Below are 21,378 nucleotides of genomic sequence, written 5' to 3'. Positions count from 1 at the left end.
CCCTTATGGTATCTCTGTTGATCAGTGGTATCTATTTAAAATGTTCAATTATTTTTATATTATCTTTTCATTATGTTGTAGACATACAATGGTGTGTATGATACTGAACTTTTGTATTTGAGATTTCCTTTGTAATCTAGGATGTGGTTAATATAAATACTCCATGTGTGCTTGAGAAAAATATCTCTTGATATTACCTAGTTGTTGGATAGGTCTAAATATGTTAAATCTATTAAATCAAGCCAGTTAATTGTATTGTTCCAAACAAACAAAAATCCCACTTGGAGACTCCCCGGGATGAAGCTTGGAGAAGGGAGAGGCTGGAGGTGTGGAGCTCACACAGGGGTGGGGAGGAGGCACGGTGTACACATTCTCTGAGGTAGGATGATAAAAGTGGGGCTGAGGGGAGGACCACTCTGGGCTGGAGGGGTCAAGAAGTCTGTTTTAGGCATTGTGGGGCACCAAGGAGAGATGTCCAGGAGGCAGAGGCTGATGGCTGAAGTCATGGGCAAGAACAAAATCTCTCAGGGGAGTGGGGTGAGAAAGCCAGAAATTGTGGTCTAAGCCATTCTGGAATTGTAAATGGAGCATCTTTGGTAACCTCTTTAATACCCATATCAGCGTGTCTTGACTGTCTAAGGGCATAGTATCTGTTGCCTGGGGGTGTGACTGAGTCCCGCCTACCTGCCGTTGTCAGCCCAGCCCAAAAATGTCTGTCCTCCTCCTGCCGTCACACCCACCAGGCATCGCTTTCGTCTTGGGCGTTATTTAGTGTTCCACGCCCCCTTTGACTAAGAAGCTAAAACGTAACCCTAAATTGGTTCAGCCCAGAGCAGATTATAGGCAGAGAAAGGTGCAGGGGGCAGGTGACACCACAAACAACCCTGACCTACTTAACTGTTCTGCTTGCCACCTGTCCTGCCCGAGGGACAAGTCACTGCTCAATGTGCAGGTCTCAACTGGCTGGATTTCTAGGTCATCCACTGGGCCCAGTGCCTGCCTGGCCCACCTGCACCAGATAAGGGACTGGTAGGGCTGTGGTACTTACTGCTGGTGGGTGGTGAGGAACTCACAAACAGGAGGCACTGAGGTTACACATCAGGAAGGACCTTGCTGGTTTCAGCTGGGAAGGATGTCATGCGAGTTCAGGATCCTAGGAGGCTTGGGATCCCTGGGGTGTGAAAAGAGAAGATGCCTCTCTGGAATGTTTTGGAGGCTGGGAGGAAGGTGCACCAAGCCTGCATTACATGCCCCCCTGTCTCGTGAGGCCGTGTACCTTTCCATGCTCTTTACTGCCTGGGAAGTCGCGTGTGTGGGTGGGGGGAGGGAGAGAGACGAGGACTGAGAGACACAGAGATAGAGAAACAGAGACTTAAACTTACCTGGTGCTTTGTAGTTTACAAACTATTTTTCCATCCTTTAAACTTTTCAGCCTCGGTTTTCTGGAGTAAAACAGGCATGGCAATAGTCAGCACTCCATAGGATTATTAGATCATCGGAGTCAGTATATGTACGAGGAGCGGCAGGTGAACGTTATTCATTAACTCAGTGGAGTTTCACAACCGGGAGAGGTAGGCAAGGCAAGTAGTATTACCCCTGCTTTACAGTTGAGCGGCTCCGAGATGTAAAGTGCTTGGCTCAAGGTCACCCGGACTTAAGGGGCAGTAGAGTCTGGACCCCCTTCTGCCAGGTGTCAGATAAGAGGGGCTGCGTGGATAGAGGCCGCGCTCCGGCCAGGGGGCGCGCGCGTCACGGGTGACGTCACTTCCCCCTCTAGCGGCGGGCGGGGCTGAGAACCCAGGTTCCCCTCGTTCGCGCCCCCGGCCCTGCGGTTCTCGGCTGTCCCGCCCGAAGGCAGTGGCCTTTCGCACTTGGCTGGGGTGAAGGAAATGAGGCCTGGTCCTCGAAGCTTCGGGTGCTGAAGATGCGGGGGAGGGGGCCGAACGGCATGCAGGGGGAGCAGCGAGCCCACCAGGCTGAGGTCATCCTAATGACTCTTGGCACCACGTGTCTCTAGGGTCCTCAACTCCTGCACCCAGGCTCTGCCGCAGACCCCCTTAATTTCCTTAGCAAGCCGTACATGTTACCCCGTTTAAAGAACAAGGGATCTGGGCCACAGAGGATAGGTGGCTCGTGCAAGGTCACACAACTGGTACTTGGCAGGCCCAAAATGGAATCCTAGGCTCTGAATCTGAACCATCACCCAACCCGTAGGAAGGCATGGGAGGGGGTAGCTGTCGTGAGAAGCCCCTGCTTTGTGGGGTCTTGCTGACTCACTTAGCACTTGCCCGGCTGTCTGGAGCCAGAACGTCAGGGGCTGATTGGCAGGGAGCACCTGGACCGCCGAGGCTGTGAGGGGCTCTAGTGAGCACATGCTCTCCCGGAGGGGACCCGTGCTGGAAGCCAGGTCGGGCGGAGATGAGCTGGAGAAGCCAAGCTGCGACAAAGGCCCCTGATGCGTTGGGGGGGGCGGAGCGGGGGAACGCCGGCTCTGCCCATCTCCACACTCACTGCCGACCTGCCCCAAGAACCAGCCTGGCCCCTCTCCCTCAGACTGCCACTCTTCCAGTGTCAGGACTTGGATTTCAGGCGGGGCCTGCCGGCCACAGCCGGGCTATCTCTTTAAGGTGACTCTGCACTTCTCTGCTCACATCCATTTTGAATCCCTGTCAGAGTTTAACATCCTGAGGATAATTTTCCCAATAATTGGGGGTTTCCTGTCAAGCACCTGCCCCCATTATACTGCCCCCCACCACCATACTCTTTCCATGTTCACCCCAAAGAATACAAACACAGGTATATTGCAATTCATCCGTTATACCCGACGCTTCACTTCTATTTTTAAGAACGACTGCTAATTTTACTGGGGCTCTTAGCTTTTCAAAAGTTTAAAGCTGCAACAATTCACCATGTAAGATTAAACAAGAGGGAAATTTGTGTTGCAGTGGCGGCCACCCCAGGGAATACAGCAGCCTAATACACAGACCACCGCTTGGGGCAGAAATGTCGCACGGAAGGGAGGTGACGACCAGCACAAGTTCCGCCCATGCCCACCTTACAGGAAGCAAAGTGCTAGGAGGAAAGGTGGTGAGGCCCCAGAGCGGCCTGCCTCCCACAGGCGGTGTTGTCTGCAGAGCGCCCACCTGTGGCCGGGGGCTATCACTGCAGTTGGGTCGGCAGGAGCTACTTTTCCTAACACCCCCAGAGCTCCCCATTCTCAGGTGAGGACACGGAGGGCATGAGTGAAACGAGACTTATTTTTTGGCATTTGCATTCGAAAAAGTTTTGGAAAAAAGAGTCTAGTCATTTTCTTCATCAATTCCAGTTCAGAAAGATGTGACTGTAATCTAAATATTTGTCCTTCAAGCCATTGCTGGAGTTGTGAGAAACCTACTTAACACCCATCTCTATCTCATGGGAACAGGCATTGAAATGAGTGCTACCACACAGCTGGAGTCTGGCCTGTGAAGACTGTGAGGCTGGACAAGCAGATGCAAGGAAGCAAACATCTTCGAGTACCTCTGGGAGCTTAAAAGAGTAAAAAGAGACCCAAACCTGAAAAACATGACAGTCTGGTAACTGGAGTAAGAGCATAGTCACAGTTACAAAAGTTCTGAGGTGCAGAGGGAGAAGGAATTGTAGAAACTGGCTGTTGCTGGTGCTGGTAATCAGGAAATATGTGGCGTGCCCCAGGGAGAGACCGGCCTGAGACTAAATGTTTTCAGATTATTCTGCGGCCGTGTGTGGGATGGGCTGCAGGAGACCTGGCAGGAGTCCTGAAAGGCCGGGCAGGAGGCAAGAAGGGACCCAGGGAAGAAGCACCGGTCCCTGAGGGGCTGTGGTGCTGAGGAAGGAACCCAGTAGGACTCCCGGAAGTTGAGATGGAGTGAGAGGGAGCAGAGCAAGGGTGCAGTTTTTGCTCGGGCTCGTGGCCAAAGGGCACCGCGGGGACGAGAGCACTCAGGGCACACTGTGGTTTTGAAACTGATAGGAAAGGAACACCTTGTTTCCCACCAACCTCAGATTCTGTACCCTGGTTTGGCGTGTACCCTGGGGTATTTCTGTGGACTCCAGTTCCCCCTGTGATGATATATTTAACTCCCCTGTTAGGACTTCAGAGCTCATCAAAAGCCCTTAAAAATGTGCTAACAGCCCTTAATGAAGTCTGAAGCCTTCAATTAAATTAAACTGTCAGAAATAAAGCCCTGACAGCAGTGCCAAGGGCATAGGGGGTGGGGGCAGTGGCAGCTCAGAGGCCAGAGCTCTGGTTTCACTTCCTATCTGGAAGAGTCCTTTTGGAGAAGGGGGACCCAGCAGTATGGCCCCCTCCACCGACACCTCTCACATTCCCGGGCCACTGCACACCTCCCTTGGCCAAAGTTTGGGAAGAGAAAGGGGGCCCAGCTTCCCTGAGGACACACAGGCCCCTTGTTCGCCAAGAAGTCTGCCTTGACTTCGGTGTCAGGGCCGAGTGCCAGGCAGGGCAGAACCCTTGGGCTGCAGCCTCTTCCTGCTGGGAGGGTGGGAGTGCAGCCAGGAGCTTGGGGGGGACAGGGTGGTGGAGCTGGTCATTTGTAGAGAACTCAGTCCCCGGGCTGTGGGGTGAGGACAGAGTGGAGGGGGTGACCGTGAAGACAAAAGAAAGATGGGGCACTGTCTCCACCGCCAGGCCTATGAAAGAAGGGATGAACCGGCAAAGGAAAATGCCCTTTCCCCGTCTTGGCCAACAGTCTGGGTGTCCTGGCTCCAGGCCTGTCCCTCCTCTGCGGCCCCAGCAGGAGGTACTGTAGTCACTCTGAGACTAGAGGACCAACACCCACCCCCACCCCCCATCTTGGACCCCGGCCCAGTGCTGGCCAAGGCCCATCTGGGTCAGGCTCATCCCCCCAGACTCAGGCTGCCATCCCTCCAGCCTCTCCAGGGCATGAAGCCATGGCTGGAGCACACAGGGAGCCATGGAGTGGGGAGAACAGAAAAAAAAAGTTTATTTAATCAGAGAGCCTTTGAAGGCACCTGGTTTGAGTGTAAAAAAAAAAAGGCAGTAAAATGGCAACTGTACAGGGTTCATGATGGGCAAGAACATGGAGAGGTGGGGGGAAGAGGCACATGGGGAGAAGGGGGCAGAAATATCAGACTTCCGAACAAGCAGTCCTGGCCCCTAGCCACCCCTGGTACAGGCAAACAGGTAGACACATGACACACACTCTCTGAGACTACGAGCCTCTGCTGCTCTGCCAGGCAGGGATCAATCAGAGCCAAGTGCGGGGGGGCGGGGGGGACACATGAACAGACACAGAGGCCGTGTCCCCTCCCTCAACTCTGACCCTCAGGCCCACAGTGTCCCCACCGTCCATCCTCAGAGGCTCTCTCCTCCAGGCCTGGATGCTGGGCCCAGCACTGGCCGTGAGACAGCAGAAGTCGGCTAGAAGAGAAAACCTCGAGGAGCCCTGCCCATCCCTGAAGCAGAAGGAAAGCAGGAGCAGGCGGCCGGTGCCATCCTTCTGTCCATCCTCGGTCACACGACTGCCCGGAACAGGAAGGAGAAAACAGCCCCCAGCGCCAGGCCCAGAGACAGAAAGAAGGCCATGATGGCTCCAGCTGTCTCTGCCTCGGCTGGCTTCACTTTCCTAAAGGAGGGAGGGCGAGCCTACCTTAGGATGGCCCCTACCCCAGCTCCACCCAGAGCATCTAATTCCACTTACCCACCTGTCGTACTTCCCCTCTTGGGGGGATGTGTACTGGGGCTGTCTCTACCTTTCCCTGGGAGCCCCTCCCTCACCCTACCCCTCTCCCACCCACCACTGCCTGGGACCCTAGGGCCAGCAGGCTCCTCTCTCAGCCTGGAAACCCTGAGCTCCAGGATCAGGTATCTTCTTTTGCCCTCTCTCCCTCTATTGAGTGTCCCGCACTAGAGCACTAGCCCCCTCCTGAGACCACCACACTCCCCACTCACTTGGGCCCAAAGCACATGCAGAGACTGGCGAGATAGCCGTTGGAGAAGGCGAAGGCAGCCATGAAGAAGATGAACCAGGCATCGTGCTCAAAGACCACAGCCAGGTTGTGGCGGGGATGGACGTTACACAGCAGCAGCAGGGGCACGAAGGCCAGCCGGGCCAGCACCAGGATCGGCAGCCAGCGGCTGTCCTTCCCAGGCTGCGGAGACCAAGCAGTGTCTCAGTCAGGCTGCGCCAGCCCCCAGGGCTCCAACCAAGGCCCCCAGAGCTCCATTTGGGGTCCCTCAGGATCTGAATGGAAATCTCAAAGCCTAGTTACCCTTCAGGGGTACTGACTGGGAGGGGACATGACAGAGTCTTCTGGAGTGCTGGCCATGTTCTATGTCTTGACCTGGGCGATGCTTATCAGGGGGGGTGTGTATGTTTACTTGTGTGTGTATACACAGTCATTAAGGTGTACACCTACAACTTGTACGCCTTACTATACATAGATTGTGTCTTGGTTTTTAAAAAAGCATGGTCGCCTTTCCACCATACTTTCTTGGTTCCCTCTCTGGGTCTCAGGCTGGACTCTCCCCTCTCACAGGGTCTTGGTGCCCCCTTCCTTCACTTACCCACATGGTGAAGGCTGTGAGGCTCCGGCCCAGCCAGTCAAAGATATTGAAAGTCAAGAAACAGGACACAGGAATGAAGTAGTCTCCTGGAAGAGAAAGAGTAGATTAGGGAACGGTTAGCAGGTCCAAGAGAGGCAGAATCTACAACCCTGACCCTCACTGGGACTCAGTTTTCCCAGCTATAAAATGGAGAAGATGCTTCCAGCCCAGGGAAGGGCAAATGGACCAGGAGAGTCTGGCTGGGGAGACAGCAGTCCAGGCTCCCCTCCCCTGGAGTCCTCGCCCTGCTGGAGCCCCTGTCCTTCCCCGTCCTGGGAACCCATGGGGTCCTCACTCCAGGCGCTGGTGCCCGCAATGCTGGACTTGACCTCAGCAGCCACGGCAGGAAACATCCCAATGGTGATGGTGAAGACAAAGCAGACGGAGAGAGCCGGGACTAAGATCTGGAGGAAAGGGACTCAGATCTGTGTCTTCATGGCGGCTGTGCATCATTAAAGAACCAAGATTCCCCAACACACGCACGCGCGCGCGCACACGCACACACACACACACACACACACACACACGAGAATCCAGGAAAGTGGCCAGTCTCCAGTCAGAAAGGGAGGGGATGGGGTCTTCCCCAGTGGTCCAGTGGGTAAGACTCCGCACTCCCAATGCAGGGGGCCTGGGTTCCATCCCTGGTCGGGGAACTAGATCCCGCATGCGTGATGCAACTAAGAAGCCTGCATGATGCAACAAAGATCCCATGTGCCGCAACTAAGACCCGGAGCAGCCAAAATAAATAAATAATTAATTTAAAAAAAAAAAGAAAGAAAGGGAAAGGATGGGCAGTGCCAGGAAGGGTTAGGGTGGGGTGGGGAAAAGAACAAAAGGAGAGAAAGAGGGTGAGGGGTAGAAGGCAGGATGCCCAAGCCCCACATACATTTTTGAGGATGGTGCAGACAGAGTGGCTTTCCTTGGCGGGCTGAGAGTTGGGGGCTGAAACTCCAGCCTCCTCTTGGCCTGCTTTTGACTCCTCTCCTGGGGGGTGACAGGTTGTAGAAGGATCTTCAAGTTGTGGGAAGGACAGAGCAACAGATGACACAATCCCCAAAAGGGCTGGGGTCAGCTGGGGGTGGACATTCCCTTAACCAGTGCACAGCCGCGCCCTGACACTTAGCCCAGGCGGGCTCCGAACTCCCACTGTGCAAGTTCCCTGACCTCTCCCAGGAGCCTCAGGTCAGGTTACGCCCTGTCCAAGAATCTGAAATTGCTTCCCAATGTCCTCAGGCATTCAAGGCCACCCAGGATCTCCCCCCAGCTTCTCTATCCCGGCCCCTATTTACTATTGTTACCCCTCACCCCATCCCTGGTCCCTCTCGCCTCTGGCATCACTGCAGCACGCTCATTCTTGCCCTCAGCTCATGCTGCCTCCCTGCTGGGCAGACTGTCCTCCACCCCAGCTTCCTCAGGCTCTTCAGACCTTTGCTAATGAGGTCCAGCTTGGTCTCCTGCTCCCCGGGCCCTTCGAGCTTGAGTTGCTGGTAATAGCGGTAGAATTCCTATCAAGTGAGGGAGACCAGGAAGGTGGATTCAGAAGCAGAATCTCCAGAATTTCCACCTCCCCCAGGTTTCATACCCAGAACACCCTTGATCTGGAGTCTTGGACCCGCCCTACACCCCAAACCCGGTGTTCTCCAAGAGCTCACCAGCCTCGGCAGGCCCAGATAACAGGCGATCGTCAAAATGATAACCCCACAGGCTGTGATAAAATAGCCGAAGGCACTTTCCGACAGCTCCGAGCCACCTGGGGCGGAGGGTGTCAGCGATCAGAGACAGGCCCCGTCCCCTTCTCCCCACAACAACCAGGGCGACAGGCGGACAGATGGCAAGACTTACTGGCAATGGCGCAGATCATGGCCACAGAGGCAAAGAAGCCTGCCAGGCCCTGACCACTCATGATGGGGGCTGTGTAGCTGGCGGGCAGGAGGCCGGCCAGGCCAAACAGGCTGCCCTGCAGGATGGCACCGAACGCTGGGGAACAGGGTGGGCGTCAGCAGGCGTGGGAGGAGCAGGGTGGGTGGCCGGGGCCCCTGTAATTCCTGCTTTCCTCCCAGGAAGTATTGACGCTGAGCGGCCCTTTTCTCCCCACTCCCAGGGCCTCCCCTCCCACACCTGGTCCATGCCCGCTCAGACCTCTGAATCCTGACCACCCAGAGGGAGAAAGAGATTTCTCTCTGGCCAGCAGTGGGTGTGAAAGAAAGGGGCAGGTATGTGGGAAGACCTCTGGCCCAGGTCCCCACCCAGCCCGGCTTACAGTTAATGAGCATGATCTTGACCATGGTGATGACAAAGAAGGGCGGAGCATCCAGGGGCACCTTCACCAGGATGGCAGTGACCAGGAACACCAACAGGATGGCCACCAGGCTGCCCAGGATCCGCACAGACTGGGGGATCCTGCCAGAGAGGCCACGATGGCAGAGACGGGTGGTAAAGCCAGGGGCTCAGCCCAGGGAGGGCAGGAGGCAGTGAGGAGGGGTCAGGCTGGGGGCCCGGGCACTCACCTCTGATGCAGGAAGGAGTTGAGGCAGGTGAACAGCAGTAGGGGCAGCATGGCACATAAGGTCATGACGTTGTTGAAGATGGCTCTGAGATAGTTCCGCTCTGGCAAGGGTGCTGAGGGGCTGGCCGAAGGCTGGATGTCCTTGCTCGGTTCAGCAGGGACCAAGGACGCATTCTGGGACATGTCCAGGCGGTTTGTGAAATACTGTGGGGGTTGCACAGAGGAGTGTCAGAACCTCTCTCCCCGTGCCCACGGCACAGATCCAGGCCCTACGTGCCCAGTGGACATGCCCCCGGGAGCCCACCCCCCACATCTCACCGCAGTGGCTGTCATGAAAAAATTCCAGGGCAGCAGCGTCCCCAGACCCAGCATGAAGAAGATGAGCCAGACGGCTTTGTACCTGGGGATGGGAGAGGAAAGTAAAGCCAGGTGACTCACCATCCCACCCTCCTTCCCGAATCAAACCTGGGGCAGCCCCCTCCCCTTCAATCTCTCCAGCTGTCCCAGGGCACAGGGCATGCGTCCTCCTATTTGTGTACGTGGAGGGAGAGGTGGCCTGGGATGGGGGAGAGGGCACAGAAGAGTCCCGAGGGGGAAGGGGACCAGGGACATAGGACCGAAGGGCATGGCCAAAAGGACCATTCTCAGCCCCAAAGACTCAGGGGACGCTGCAGGCTTGGGAACCAGTGTGACCCACACATCTGGAGGTGGTTTTGGAAATCCTGCTAAAGGCTAGGGGTGGGAGGGTGAGTGAGAAAGCAAACACAAGACTTCCACCCCGGCCAGGCAGGCTGGAAGTGATTACACTGTCAGGGCAGGGCCGTGTGGCTCTCCAAAGAGGATTCTGAGGTCAGGAAACTCCCAAACCATTCTGGATCTAGGAGGGCAGGCAGGCAGGGAGACTTGGGACATCTGGGAAGCGAGGGAGCTGTTTTTTCCTGGCCTAGACAGAACCACTTTGTAGGTTGCACCACGTAGGGGAGGCCAGGAGGGACCAGGCCACTGGACGTCATCTGGGCCCCAGAGTGTAAATAAGCGCCACCCAGCCTGGGCCAGGTCACTGCCCCAAGCCCTACACCTCAGGGCCTGCCTGGGATGGGACAGCTTTCCCCAGGCAGCCCTGGGCCCTCCCACTGTGGTTTCCAGATGTGTCTGCCATACTTTCCCCAGAGCCCACACCTGCTTTCTTCACAGAGCTGGCAGGGACAAGCCCAAGGCAATGAGGAGACGGGTCTAGCCAGAGTGCAGGGCCTGGCCGCACCGGGGGGAGGCCTGGGTAAGCACCCCAAGTGGGCGGGTCTGAGCCCTGACAAGTGCAGCCCCCCCATCTCCCTCATATATTCCCCACCTTGAAGAAAAGAGGTGAGGCCTTGGTCAAGAGGCCCAAAGGAAGGGAGAATTCCCAGCCAAGGTCCCACAGGACAGAGGGGCAGAGTGGGGCTGGGTGAGTGCCACAAGGCCAATGGAGAAGAGGAAGGGGTTCAGAGAGCTGCCACCAGATGGAGGTGCTGGGATAGGGCGGCAGGCAGCCTGGGAACAAAAGACACCGGGGAGGGAACCAACCAGACAGCTTGGGGCCTGTACTTACTATGTGTCCTTAAATTCCCTCCTACCCAGGTAAACCTCACATCTCTTTTACAGGTGGGAGATGATCTCAGAGAGATAAAGCTAAGTGCCCAAGGTCCCACAGCTAGAAGTGGCCTAGTTCCATGGCCTTTGGCACAGGGGGACAGGAAGGGCAGGGGAGCAGTGATGGGACTGGGGGGCCTGGGTGGAAGGCTGTTTTGGACCCCAGGCACGGCTTCATCAACCTTCTTGGGGCCTAGATTCCTGGGAGAACTTGAATCCAGCTACAACCTCTTCCCCCAAAACACACATGCATGATCATGGATGCAGGTCTAACTGCAGGGAACTCCTAGGCTCCGGAGGTGGGGAAGTGAAAGGGTGAGGCAGAGGCCAGCCCTGCCAGCCGGCCAGCTCAGAAAGGAGGTGTGCTGCCAGATGTCTCCTCACGGTGGTGGCAGGAGCTGGAAGCTGCTGAAGAGCAACACTGGAAACTCTGACAGGCCAGGGAGGGGCTGCTACCCACCACCCTGGGCCTCACCGGCGACCCCCCCATCAGCACCCAGCCACAGCACGAAGGGCCCCCACCCTTGATGCAGACCTGACTCATAGCTACCTCACAGCTGGAAGGCCCGTCAGCGGTGGCAACCCCAAATTCCAAAGGATATGGCACCCAGCCTCCTGGAGACCCATTTCCACTCCCCTGGATTCAGAGCCCAGGTCCACCAGTACCTGTCCTGAGGCTGGTGACTGGTTGTCATGGTGATGGCGTTCTTGGTTATGCCTGGCCGATAGCTTCCTCCCTCCGGTGCTTGCTGGGGGCAGAAGCAGTGTGAGGTCCTGTCTTGGCCCTGCTTCCCCACAGCCCTCTTCAGACTCTTGGTGGGGGGGGTGAGGAGGGCAGGGCAGACAGAACGGGCAGGCTGAAGAGTCCAGAAGGCCCCACTCCCGGCCCTGCCTCTTAGGACTGCTCCCTCTGACCCCTTGGGCCTGGCCCACTGGGCCCCCCTGCCTGCTCAGGCTCTACCTGGCTCCCGGCCTGGCCTGGCCACTGCCGCCGCTATTTTTATCCAGCGGTTGAAGTAGTTTGTAAGCAGGGAAACAGGAGGGTGGAGAGCAGGAGGGAAGGAGGAGGAGGTATGGTTGGGAGGGAGAGAACGGTTAAAGGCAGGGGAGACAGTGGGAGGGGTCAGGGACAGTGATGACAATGGAAGTGGGGACAGGAGGAGGGAGACAGAAAGGAGATAAGAGCAAGAGGACAGGGGGAGGGAGGAGGGAGGAGGGAGGACACAAAACAAACAGATCCTCAGCAGCAGCCTCAGGGGTGGTGACCGAGGCCAAACCAGCAACCAGCGAGGCCTCCCTCCCCAGCTCTCTCTGCAAGTCTGACCTCTCTGCAGTCCCAGGGAGCCCCTGGGCTCATGGCTAGGGTGGGCTTTGGAGAGCCTGTCCCCTCCTGGGGGCACCCCAGACTCCAGCCTCTCTGCTGGTGGCACCCTAACCATCCTTTCCAGCCACTGCCCAGAGGCTCCCTGGTTCCCGGCCAGTCTTCCAGGGACACACTTCAGGATGAGTGTGGGGACCCAGCCTCTCCCCTGACCCCCAGTCCTGGCCACAGGGTCATCCCATCCCGTTCAGAGAGCTGCCACCAGATGGGGGTGCTGGGATAGGGCAGCAGGCAGCCTGGGAACAAAAGACACCGGGGAGGGAACCAACCAGACAGCTTGGGGCCTGAGGCCTCTGGGCCTCACTCCCAGGCCCCTGTCCTCTTCCCCTTTCTGAGAACAAAGTTGGAGGGAAGACTGGAGGGGTGGGAGCAGAGGCTGCCTACTCCCCAGGCACCCAGGCTCCGCCCTCAGTATCCCTTCCCTGCTCGGGCAGGGAGAGGCTCCCTGGCACCAGCAGAGGAAACAGCTTTCCCTCGGATGGCACAGAAAGCCAGGCAGGCGTGTGCTGGCGTGTCCCCAACGTGTGGGCCTAGCTCTGGAGCCAGCTCTACCGTTTTGGGCGAGGACTGGCTTCCTTGCCCACCTGGACCAGCACTCAGACTTGCCCAGACTTGCCAGCAGAAGGGTGGGGGCAGAGGGGGCCTGGGCGGTCCGTGGGAGGTGGTCCTAGCTCAGGCTCAGACAGCAGGCCTTGTCCATGGGCTCCTGCTGAGTAAGGGTCCAGAATGAAGGTGGCAGCGCAGGGCACATCAGGAAAGAACCCCCCAGGCCTCACTGTGGGAGGGAGCAGCCCCATTCTGAGAAGCCTCCGCACAAACACAACCAGGGAGATAAAACCCAGCCCTGTACCTTGGGAGATAAGACAGCCAGCAGTCTCAGCAGGGGAGCTGAGGGGGTGCGTCAACTCACAGGTGCAGCCAGTGCTCCAGGACCCAGCCTGAGACCACAGCCCTGGGGACCCCAAGAAAGGACCTTGATGGGCCTTTCTATCCCCCCCCAATAATTCCTCTCAACCCCTCCCTGGGTAAAACTCCAGCCTCTCCAAGCTCAGCCGCCCAGCCCGCATCTGGGCCATAGGACAGGGAGGGGAGGAGCAGACCCACAGAGCTCCAGATGGAGGCACTCTTCCTTTCCACAAATATTTACCGAAGACCTCTGCACGCCAGCCAGGCACTGTTCTAGGCACTGGGACAGTGCTGAATGACAGTTTATACATTTTCTAGAAGGACGGGGACGAGAGGGCTCTACCCTGGGGTGTGGGCAGAGGAGGTGAGGGGAATCCCCAGTGTCTCACCTCACCCTAACCTGTGCTCCACCCTCACCCGCCACAGGCAAGATTCCTGGCAGTAAAGAGCAGGTGCAGCTTCAAAGCAGGAGGGAGATGGGGCGGGGGCGGAGAATAGAGTATCTCCCCTTCCTCAGTAAAATCTCTCTTAGGCTCCGAGGAGTATTTCTTTCTGCTACACCCTTGCTCTCTGTTCTCAACTGCTCACCCCAGTCCTGGGCAAAATTCAACTCCAGGGGCAACCCACTCCCCCTGCCCACATCCTGACGTTCAGCCGACCTGCCCAGGTATTTTGTTTTTGTCTGCCTTTGCCCAGCAGCAATCAGGGATCTGATACCAGCTCAGAGCATCTGGTGTTCCTCAGCCATGCCTTGGCCTGCCGAGATGAGGCCTTGAAAGCAGCCACCGAACTGAGCACCTCCCCAACCCCAGGGCCCAAACACCTCTCATGCACCGCAGCTTCTAGAGACACCCCTATGGTAGCATCAAATTCACCACTTCCTTGGATCCCACATGGGGTCAGCCACTACCTGGAGATACCTTCTCCTGCCCTTGGTTGCCCTCGCAACCCCCATAAGCTAGTACAAAACTGTCTCCACTAGAACAGACCAGGACAGCTGAAGTTCAGAGAGGTTGAGTCATTTGCCAAAGGTAACAGAGCTAGTGAATGGGTGAGCTGGAATTCAAACTCAATGTGCAGCTTACTCAAGGCTCCTTCCGGGGTGGGGAGGGAGGTATAAAGGGTGCTTCCCATCCAGCCTCCTATACTGGGAGACAGGGTAACTCTACTCCAACTAAGGGGTTAAAAATAAGGTAGGGGTCGAGGTCACCTCCAGCCTGAACTAAGTGTCAGCTGTAAGGCACTCCCCCACCCCATTACACACACATCCTGGCAAGGAGAGTTCACACAGGCAGGAGGACAACGCAGGAAGGCCTGGAGGTGATGAGAGGAATGGGCAAAGGGGCGGCCCCAAGAGGGGTGAGGGTCAGGGGTGGGACCAGCCCTCATCCACCACAGCTCTCCCCTGGGAAGAAAATCTGGGGTATGTCTTTGTTCTTTCTCTGAGTGAAGCAAGGGTCCTCTCTTTGGGAATAAATTAGGAAGCGCCCAGGAAGGGAGGCCAGGTACACGAGTTTGGCAAATAGAAGGCGGGGGTTAAAGAGACAGCTCCTCCACCTCCATTCCGCGTGCCCTCTTCCCCATTCCCTGCACCCAGCGCAGTTAACGGTGCAGCCCCTCCCCAGTACCAACGACAAGAATTGATCGAGATTAACCTTCAACTCGCCCGCCCCTTGCAGAGGTCAGCTCGGCGACAGCCGGTTTCAGGCCCGGGAGCCAGGTCGTCCACGCCCGCTCGGGTCCGGGTCCCCGCAAGGTGCCCCTGCGCCCGTGCCTCGGCGCGCCACGTGCTGCGCGGCTCCGCACGCTCAGCGCGGGGGCGGGGTGGGGCCCAGGGGCCCACCCCGCGTCCCCTCTCCCGGCCGCGCAGCTGCCAGGCCCGGCCTCCCTGCTCTCGTGGCAGGCGGCAAGCGGCGCCTTCCACCCCGGCGACCCCCGGCCCCCGGTTCCCCGGCCCCCAGTCCCCGGGTAGCACCTGCTGGGAAGGAGTCCTCCCGCGTGGAGGTTTGCGCGCTCTCCCTGCCACTTCCCGCGCCCGCCTGAGCACATTCAAACCCGCCCTCCGTTCGCCCCGCCCCGGCGCGCCCCAGCCCGCCCCGGCCCTCGTCCGCTCTCCGGCGCCCGCCGCGGCCCCGCCCCCCGCACGCCGGCTGCCGGCTCAGAGGGTCCCCCGACCCGAGACCTTCCGCCGCCTGGCCTACACCTTGCACTATTTCTGTAGATAGGACCTCTGGGGGCCCTGCCACGCCAAACCCTGCCCCATCACGGAGCACGTGGGGCTGGAGGGTATAGCAGCACACTGGGTACCCCTGGTCTCCGCGCTGGGGTTACACAAACTCCTACACAGCTGTCTCGGGACTCTCCCAGCGACAAACCTGCTCAGACAGATCCGGACGGCCCCTCCGTCGCCCCTACACCATCTCAGACGTTCTGTTATGGCTCCCCAAGCCCCCTCCCACACCACTCTCTTTCACACTGCACCTTTTTCCTTTCCAGCGCCCCCTTCCCTTTTCAGTGCCACTTTCTTCGAGTCAGACTATCCTTTCCTCTTCCCAGCCCCCACGCCGGGGATCCCTCCAACGGAATCAGCATGATGTGTGACCTGGGTTTTCCACACAGATCCGCTCACCCACAACTTTGACTTAGAGATGGATGTGTGTGGCGTGGCGGGGGGAGCGACAGCCCTGTAGCCCTCTCATGATTCACCCTTTCTAAATCCAGAATATTGGAAAAGCTGAGGCACAGCTGGCAACGGGAAGAGAAAAAGCCCGGAACAGCCTTATAGCCTGAGTGAATCCTACGGTCCTGATACTCAGAGGTGGAAGCCTTGCGGAGCCCCACATCCTCCCTGGCTGAGGAGGAAGGGGGTGGGCATGCTGAGGAATGATCAGTCCTTCTTGTACTTCCAAGGGAGGGGGAAGGATTCCCTCCTTTTTCGTTGGTCAGTAAATCTGGGGGGCGGGGGGATCACTGCCCCTACAGCAGCCCTCACTGTAGGAGGACAAGCCAAAGGCTAGAGAGATGCTGAGGACAGAAAATCCAATCCACCCCCCACACCCTTGCCCCGGTTACCCAAGAGGCCTGTACCCTGGAGAAGCCGCAGACGCTAATTAACAATGAGCAGTACTAACATCGTAGGGGTAAGGCAGAGTCCCACCTTCTCCGCAGAGAACAGACTGGGCTCTGAGGGGAAAGGTAGTTTTTCTACTTAGGATTGATCAGTGGACGCACCCCAAGATACTCTGAAGGGCTGTTCCCAGCCTACTGGCTCAGGACCCCACAGAGACATGACACACCAACATCTCCCGGTCTTAACCAAACAGGGCAGGAAGAGGGGTAGGAGCGGTATTTTTCTAGGCACTGCCCCATGCCTTGAGGGCAGCTTCATGTCTGGGTCTCCCTCCCCCCATTCCTACCCTGTGTTTGTCCAGCCTCTCTCTTCCTCTCCTGGCCCTCTTCTCCCCTTTAGCTCGGCCCCTGTCTCTCTCCCCATCCTCATTTCCCGTCTCTAAGTCTGTGGAGGTGGCAGGCCTTAGTGGTCAAATGGATCCCCCAGGCTGGTGGCCATTGGCTGCAGCTGTGTGCAAAGGGGGCTGGAAGTGGAAAGAAACTGGAGGGAAATGGTGAGGGTCACAGGCCAGACAGCGGAAGGCTGGTTTCCCTCCCCACCCCCGCTGAAGCTCAGCCTGCTCACTAGATGGCAATAGCCAGGGCTGTTATTGCTGGACAGAAGCCTGTCTGGCACTCTCCCCGCCTGGGCCCCCAGCCAGCACCCACACCCCTCCAGAGCCACCTCCCTATGCAGAGATGGTTGCTGGGTGCCAGGGCCCTCTGCTGGACAGCCTTGGAGCCCGACTTACAGTGGCCTGTGCCCTCCAGTCCCAGCCAGTCCTTGTCACCCTCTGCCCAATCTTTTGGCTCCCTCAGGTCCCGGGTACAGGGGTAGGGTGTGAAGGGCTGATCCAGCTGCACCCCACCCCCACCGGATCCCCCACCTATTTGAGCCTGTGGCTTGCCCTGATTCCCTCCTCCCCCTTCCAGGCCCCAAGCCTTCCTCATCACCTCACACAACCAGTCCTATCCTTCCCCAGCCCTGCCTCCATCTGTGTTTGCTGGAAGTGGGTTTGCTTGGCTCTGCAGTTTGTCACCAACGCGTCTCATGACAGTTATGTTCTTAGTCCTGTTTGCGACTCTATTTCCGTGGCCCTCTGGCAGGCTGAGACTAGGGAAGAGGCCAGAGACGCAACTTGCCTGAGTCGCAATATTTAAGGGGGCGCCCAAATATTCCAGAATCCAGATTAATAATGTTTAAAGGCAATATTTTTTTAAAAATCAAGTTAATGCAAAAGAAAAAATCCATGATGAACAAAACATCAACTAAACTAAAGCCAGAATCCGGCCCTCTCAGGGTCGGACACCTCAAGTCCCTCACCTTTCTTGTGGGTGTGTACTGGGATCAGGGTTCAAGAAGACTGGGCTTGGTTTTCCAGCTTCATTTCTCAGACCTCTGCCCCTATCCTCTGCTCTGGGAAGGTCTCAGACCTTGGAGACAACTGAATGTGGTTAGGGTAGGGTAGTCATCTCACCACGGCCTCCAAAGTCTGGGAAGATGATCTCCTCCGCCAAAAACCGCAGATGCAGACTCCGTTGATTTCCCCCCGCCCCACGAGCTCCGCGCGCTCCGCTCTCCGCCCCGCCCCACCCGCGCAGACCCCGCCCCCTCGCCGCGGCCCCGCCTCTGCTCCCAGCGCACCTGCAGGGACTTCGGAAGGGACATCCGGAGTTGGGGAGCGCGGACGGAAATTCACAGGCCAGGCGGCCCCTGGTCCCCGTTTGGCCTCCTCACTTCGGGACTGGGGCCGTCGTCGTGGCCGGAAACCGCAGTCCGCGCCGGGTCTGACCGGTCTATGCCGCCGGGCGACAAAGGGGCTGCAACGTGCGATCCCGGCGCCAGCCCCGCGCCCCGCGGCCGGCTCGGTCCCGCCGGCGCCGTTCGGGAGTGAGGAGCGCTCCAGAAGGCCGGCGGGAGGGGAGACCCGGAGCGGGCGAAATAAATAAATAAAGGCGCCCGTGACCCTGGAGGGGACCTGGGGTTCGAATCCCCTTCCCCCCGCCCCTCCCCCGGCCCACCTTCCCGAGGGGGCCGAGCACGTGCACTGGCTTTTCAGGACTCCGGGAGGAAGCAGATAGTGCCGGGGTGTGGGGAGGCGGGGGTCTGGCGGAAAGGCCCGCAGGGCCGGCTTGGGGGCCCACAGCTCTGGTCTCGGTTCTTCCCCCAGGCCAACCTTCTGAGGGGTATGCTAACGGGGTGAGGGTCCTGAAAGGAGCCTGTACTCCTCACTTACCCCTTTGAACCGAGAGCCCAGGACTCGCTGGAGGAGGGTGGGAGGGAGGAGTATTGCATGGGAACCGTAAGCAAATTATCCGGAGGCTGGCATGCAAATGCCTCTGACAGCTCTTTTTTGATCCCCGAGGGGCCTCCCACTGGGGAGGGGAAATAGGTGAATTCCTCAGATCACACCCCATCCACCCGCTACCCCTTAGATCCCATCCTGAGCAGAGGACCCCTCAGGGGTATGCATTTCTACACTGCTCCTCTGGGCGGCTGCTCACAGGGTCCCTCAGCAAACAAATCTCCCTCTTCCCACACCACTAGCTGCGAAGAGTGTCCACAATTGCTGGAGGACGTTTACCTCCTTACCCTGAGCTGGCCAGGCAGACCCAAGACTGCCGGTTTACAGTGTAATCTACGCAAATTAGGCAAGAGAACGTACAAACCGAGAGGGACAATGGAATAGGTAGCAAAAGGAAGACTTGGATTGTTTCCCCACCCCACCCTCTGGACAGGTTCGACTGTCATGCAGTGCAGGAGTGTGACAAAGACTGTCAAAGGCATCCCAGGCATTCAAAGCAACAAATATTTATTGAGCACCTGCTGCATGCTGGGCTTTGGAGGCAGGACTGACTCCCTAGGGAACCAAGGTCTTACTACTCGGTAAATCACGAGTCAAAGACAGTCTGGATTAGCTAAATTGTCCATTGTCCCAGGGTTAAGCATTGTCCCTCATTGGACCTCATGTCCCCATTTGCCTGCGGGTGGGGGTGGCGGAAGGAGGAGAGTCAGTTCCTCTCCCCTCACAGGCCAGAGGTAATTAGAAAAGTTCTTGGAAAAAAAATTAAAAAGATGGGACTTCCCTGGTGGTCCAGTGGTTAAGACTCTGCACTTCCAATGCAGGGGGCGCAGATTCGATCCCTGGTCGGAAACTAAGATCCCACGTGCTGTGCGGCGAAAAAGAAAGAAAGAAAAGAAAAGTTCTTGGGAAGAATGCAGGGGCAGGGAGGGAGGGATAATGATGGGTTTTCTGCTAAATGCAGAGCATCCTTCCAATCATCTCTGCTGGGAGTGTGGGGAGTGGGGAGGCATGTCCTGGCCGGACCCCTCTCATGCTCAATCCCCCACCATGTCTTCTGCCCACTGGGCAGGCTGCAGTCAGTGATGGGGCCAGGACTGTCTTACTCCCAAAGAAAGCGTTTCAGCGGACACAGCTGCTACCAGGATTCACGGCCTCATTTTTGGGAGGCTAGCCTGTCTCTCCTCTCCAGGCGGGCCACTCTGGAGGCCTCCCCAGCATCCGGCGGGTGTCTCTGGCTGAGGACAAACAACAGACAGCCCAGCAAAGCCTCTCGCATATCCTGAGAGCCCAGGCGGTGGGCCAGCCGGCGCAGCAGGGGCAGGAAGTGCCGGCGGGCCAGGCGGGCAGCAGGCAGCAGCAGGCGGGCCAGCAGCGTCCGTAGCAGCAGCGGGACTAGCAGAGTGGGCATGGCCGGTGACTTCCAAGGCGATCTAGACTGTAGGCTTGCCTTTCCTGCTCCCTCCTCGCCTGGCAAAGACATGAGATGGGCAGGATTTAACCCCCGCTTCAGTTTATACCCTCCCGCCCCCATATCTCAATTCACGGGTCATTTTTGCTTTCCAGATGCCCTTTCTTTGGGAAGGGTGGCTGGGGCAGGAGGACACTCACCATAGCACAGATGGAGACAAACAGCCAAGGCAAGAGTAAATGCGGGGCTGGGACCTACAGCTTGCCATTCCCAGCCTCCAGGGGCTCTTACTGTCCCCTGAACCCTCCCTTCCTCTAGTCACCCCCTCCTTCTGTGCACTCTCAGTCACCTGGCATTCCCTAACCCCTCTCCCTCAATCCAATAGGAGTTCTTCCCTGGGCAATTCTAAGTTTTCTTTTCAGGGACCTTGATCCACCCGAACCTGACACTTCCTACCCTCCCAGTCCCCCACCGCCCAGCAGTGGGCAGTAGCCCAGCTCTCACCAGTAGGGACTACCGCTTAGCATCAGTGTCCAGCTGAATTTGCCTGCAGGGGCTACAGCCTCACTGGACACTACCCAGGGCGGCCCCACCCAGCTCAGCCCCACCCAGGACAGCTTGCCTGGGTTGGGGGAGCAAGGAAGAGACAGCTGTGTTCTGGCACCTGGTATGTGGAGGGGAGGAGGCAGCTGGGCTGGAAGAAGTGAGGCAGGAATTCCTCCTGCTGGGTGCAGACCTCAGAGTCTGCACTGCACTTTCTAATGGTGTGATCTGAGGCACGTTGATTCTTCTGGGTTCCAGGCCCCTCGTCTGTTACCTCAGTAATTGGGAGGAGTAACTGGAATGGGACAATGTATGAGACCCACTGAGTCAAAACCTCAGAAGCAGTAAGGTTGCAACCCACACACCGGGCATGCTCAGAGTGGCCGAGATGGAGAATGGACCGGGGCAGGCATTGTGGGCCCTCTCCTGGGATAGAGGCGTGGGGTCACAGTCCATATCATAGCTGGACACAGCTGGGCAGCACTCCCACTCAGGGACGGGAAGAGAGATACCCACGTCAGGACCCTCTTCACCCACGTTTTCCCCCAAAGATTAAATGGAGTTCCATGAGATAGTGAGGTAGAGATGGTCCAGGTTTGTTTTATTTTGTTTTTAAATACCTCATTCTGACGTGTACACACTGCTATATTTAAAATAGATAACCAGGGACTTCCCTGGCAGTCCAGTGGTTAAGACCCTGCGTTTCCAATACAGGGGGCACGGGTTCGATCCCTGGTCGGGGAACAAATATCCCACATGCCACACAGTACATCAATCAATCGATCAATATTTTAAAATAAAACAAAATAAAATAGATAACCAGCAAGGACCTACTGAATAGCACAGGGAACTCTGCTCAATATTCTTTTTTTTTTTTTTTTTTTTTTGCGGTACGCAGGCCTCTCACTGTTGTGGCCTCTCCCGTTGCGGAGCACAGGCTCCGGACGCGCAGGCTCAGCGGCCATGGCTCACGGGACCAGCCGC

At 57.5% G+C, this 21,378-nt stretch overlaps 2 protein-coding genes and 1 long non-coding RNA gene across 14 annotated transcripts; 1 reads left to right on the top strand and 2 right to left on the bottom strand.

Annotated features, from left to right (window-relative positions):
• Positions 1–581: 581 nt before the first annotated feature.
• Positions 582–17,801, bottom strand: SLC29A1 (solute carrier family 29 member 1 (Augustine blood group)). 12 transcript variants are annotated; one of them, XM_055079425.1, is made up of 15 exons: positions 14,685–14,852; positions 12,974–13,075; positions 12,708–12,829; positions 11,409–11,491; positions 9,432–9,513; positions 9,115–9,317; positions 8,868–9,007; positions 8,450–8,584; positions 8,260–8,357; positions 8,034–8,112; positions 7,494–7,618; positions 6,903–7,011; positions 6,569–6,654; positions 5,954–6,153; positions 4,945–5,627 (listed from the first exon to the last, which is right to left on the bottom strand). In XM_055079425.1, the coding sequence occupies exons 4-15, from the start codon at positions 11,435–11,437 to the stop codon at positions 5,516–5,518; spliced, it is 1,398 nt and encodes a 465-aa protein (XP_054935400.1). In that variant the 5' UTR covers positions 11,438–11,491; positions 12,708–12,829; positions 12,974–13,075; positions 14,685–14,852; the 3' UTR covers positions 4,945–5,515. The 12 variants fall into 12 exon arrangements, with proteins under 12 accessions (XP_054935396.1, XP_028335607.1, XP_054935400.1 ...); XM_055079421.1 differs by lacking the exons at positions 4,945–5,627; positions 12,708–12,829; positions 12,974–13,075; positions 14,685–14,852 and adding exons at positions 582–1,171; positions 1,383–1,442; positions 17,783–17,801; XM_055079424.1 differs by lacking the exon at positions 12,708–12,829.
• LOC114484322 (uncharacterized) lies at positions 2,281–4,748 on the top strand. The gene is made up of 3 exons (XR_003677057.1): positions 2,281–2,627; positions 2,946–3,221; positions 3,425–4,748. It is a non-coding gene; the product is annotated as an uncharacterized lncRNA (long non-coding RNA).
• A 1,515-nt stretch (positions 17,802–19,316) lies between the features above and the next one.
• Positions 19,317–19,923, bottom strand: MYMX (myomixer, myoblast fusion factor). The gene has a single exon (XM_024121710.3). The coding sequence runs from the start codon at positions 19,921–19,923 to the stop codon at positions 19,597–19,599; it is 327 nt and encodes a 108-aa protein (XP_023977478.2). The 3' UTR covers positions 19,317–19,596.
• Between the last annotated feature and the right edge of the window lie 1,455 nt (positions 19,924–21,378).

This window comes from Physeter macrocephalus, chromosome 18 (assembly GCF_002837175.3).
Source record: "Physeter macrocephalus isolate SW-GA chromosome 18, ASM283717v5, whole genome shotgun sequence".
Taxonomy (NCBI): Eukaryota; Metazoa; Chordata; class Mammalia; order Artiodactyla; family Physeteridae; genus Physeter; species Physeter macrocephalus.
The sequence above is the reverse complement of the archived record's forward strand: the minus strand, read 5'-3'. Positions and strand labels throughout refer to the sequence as shown.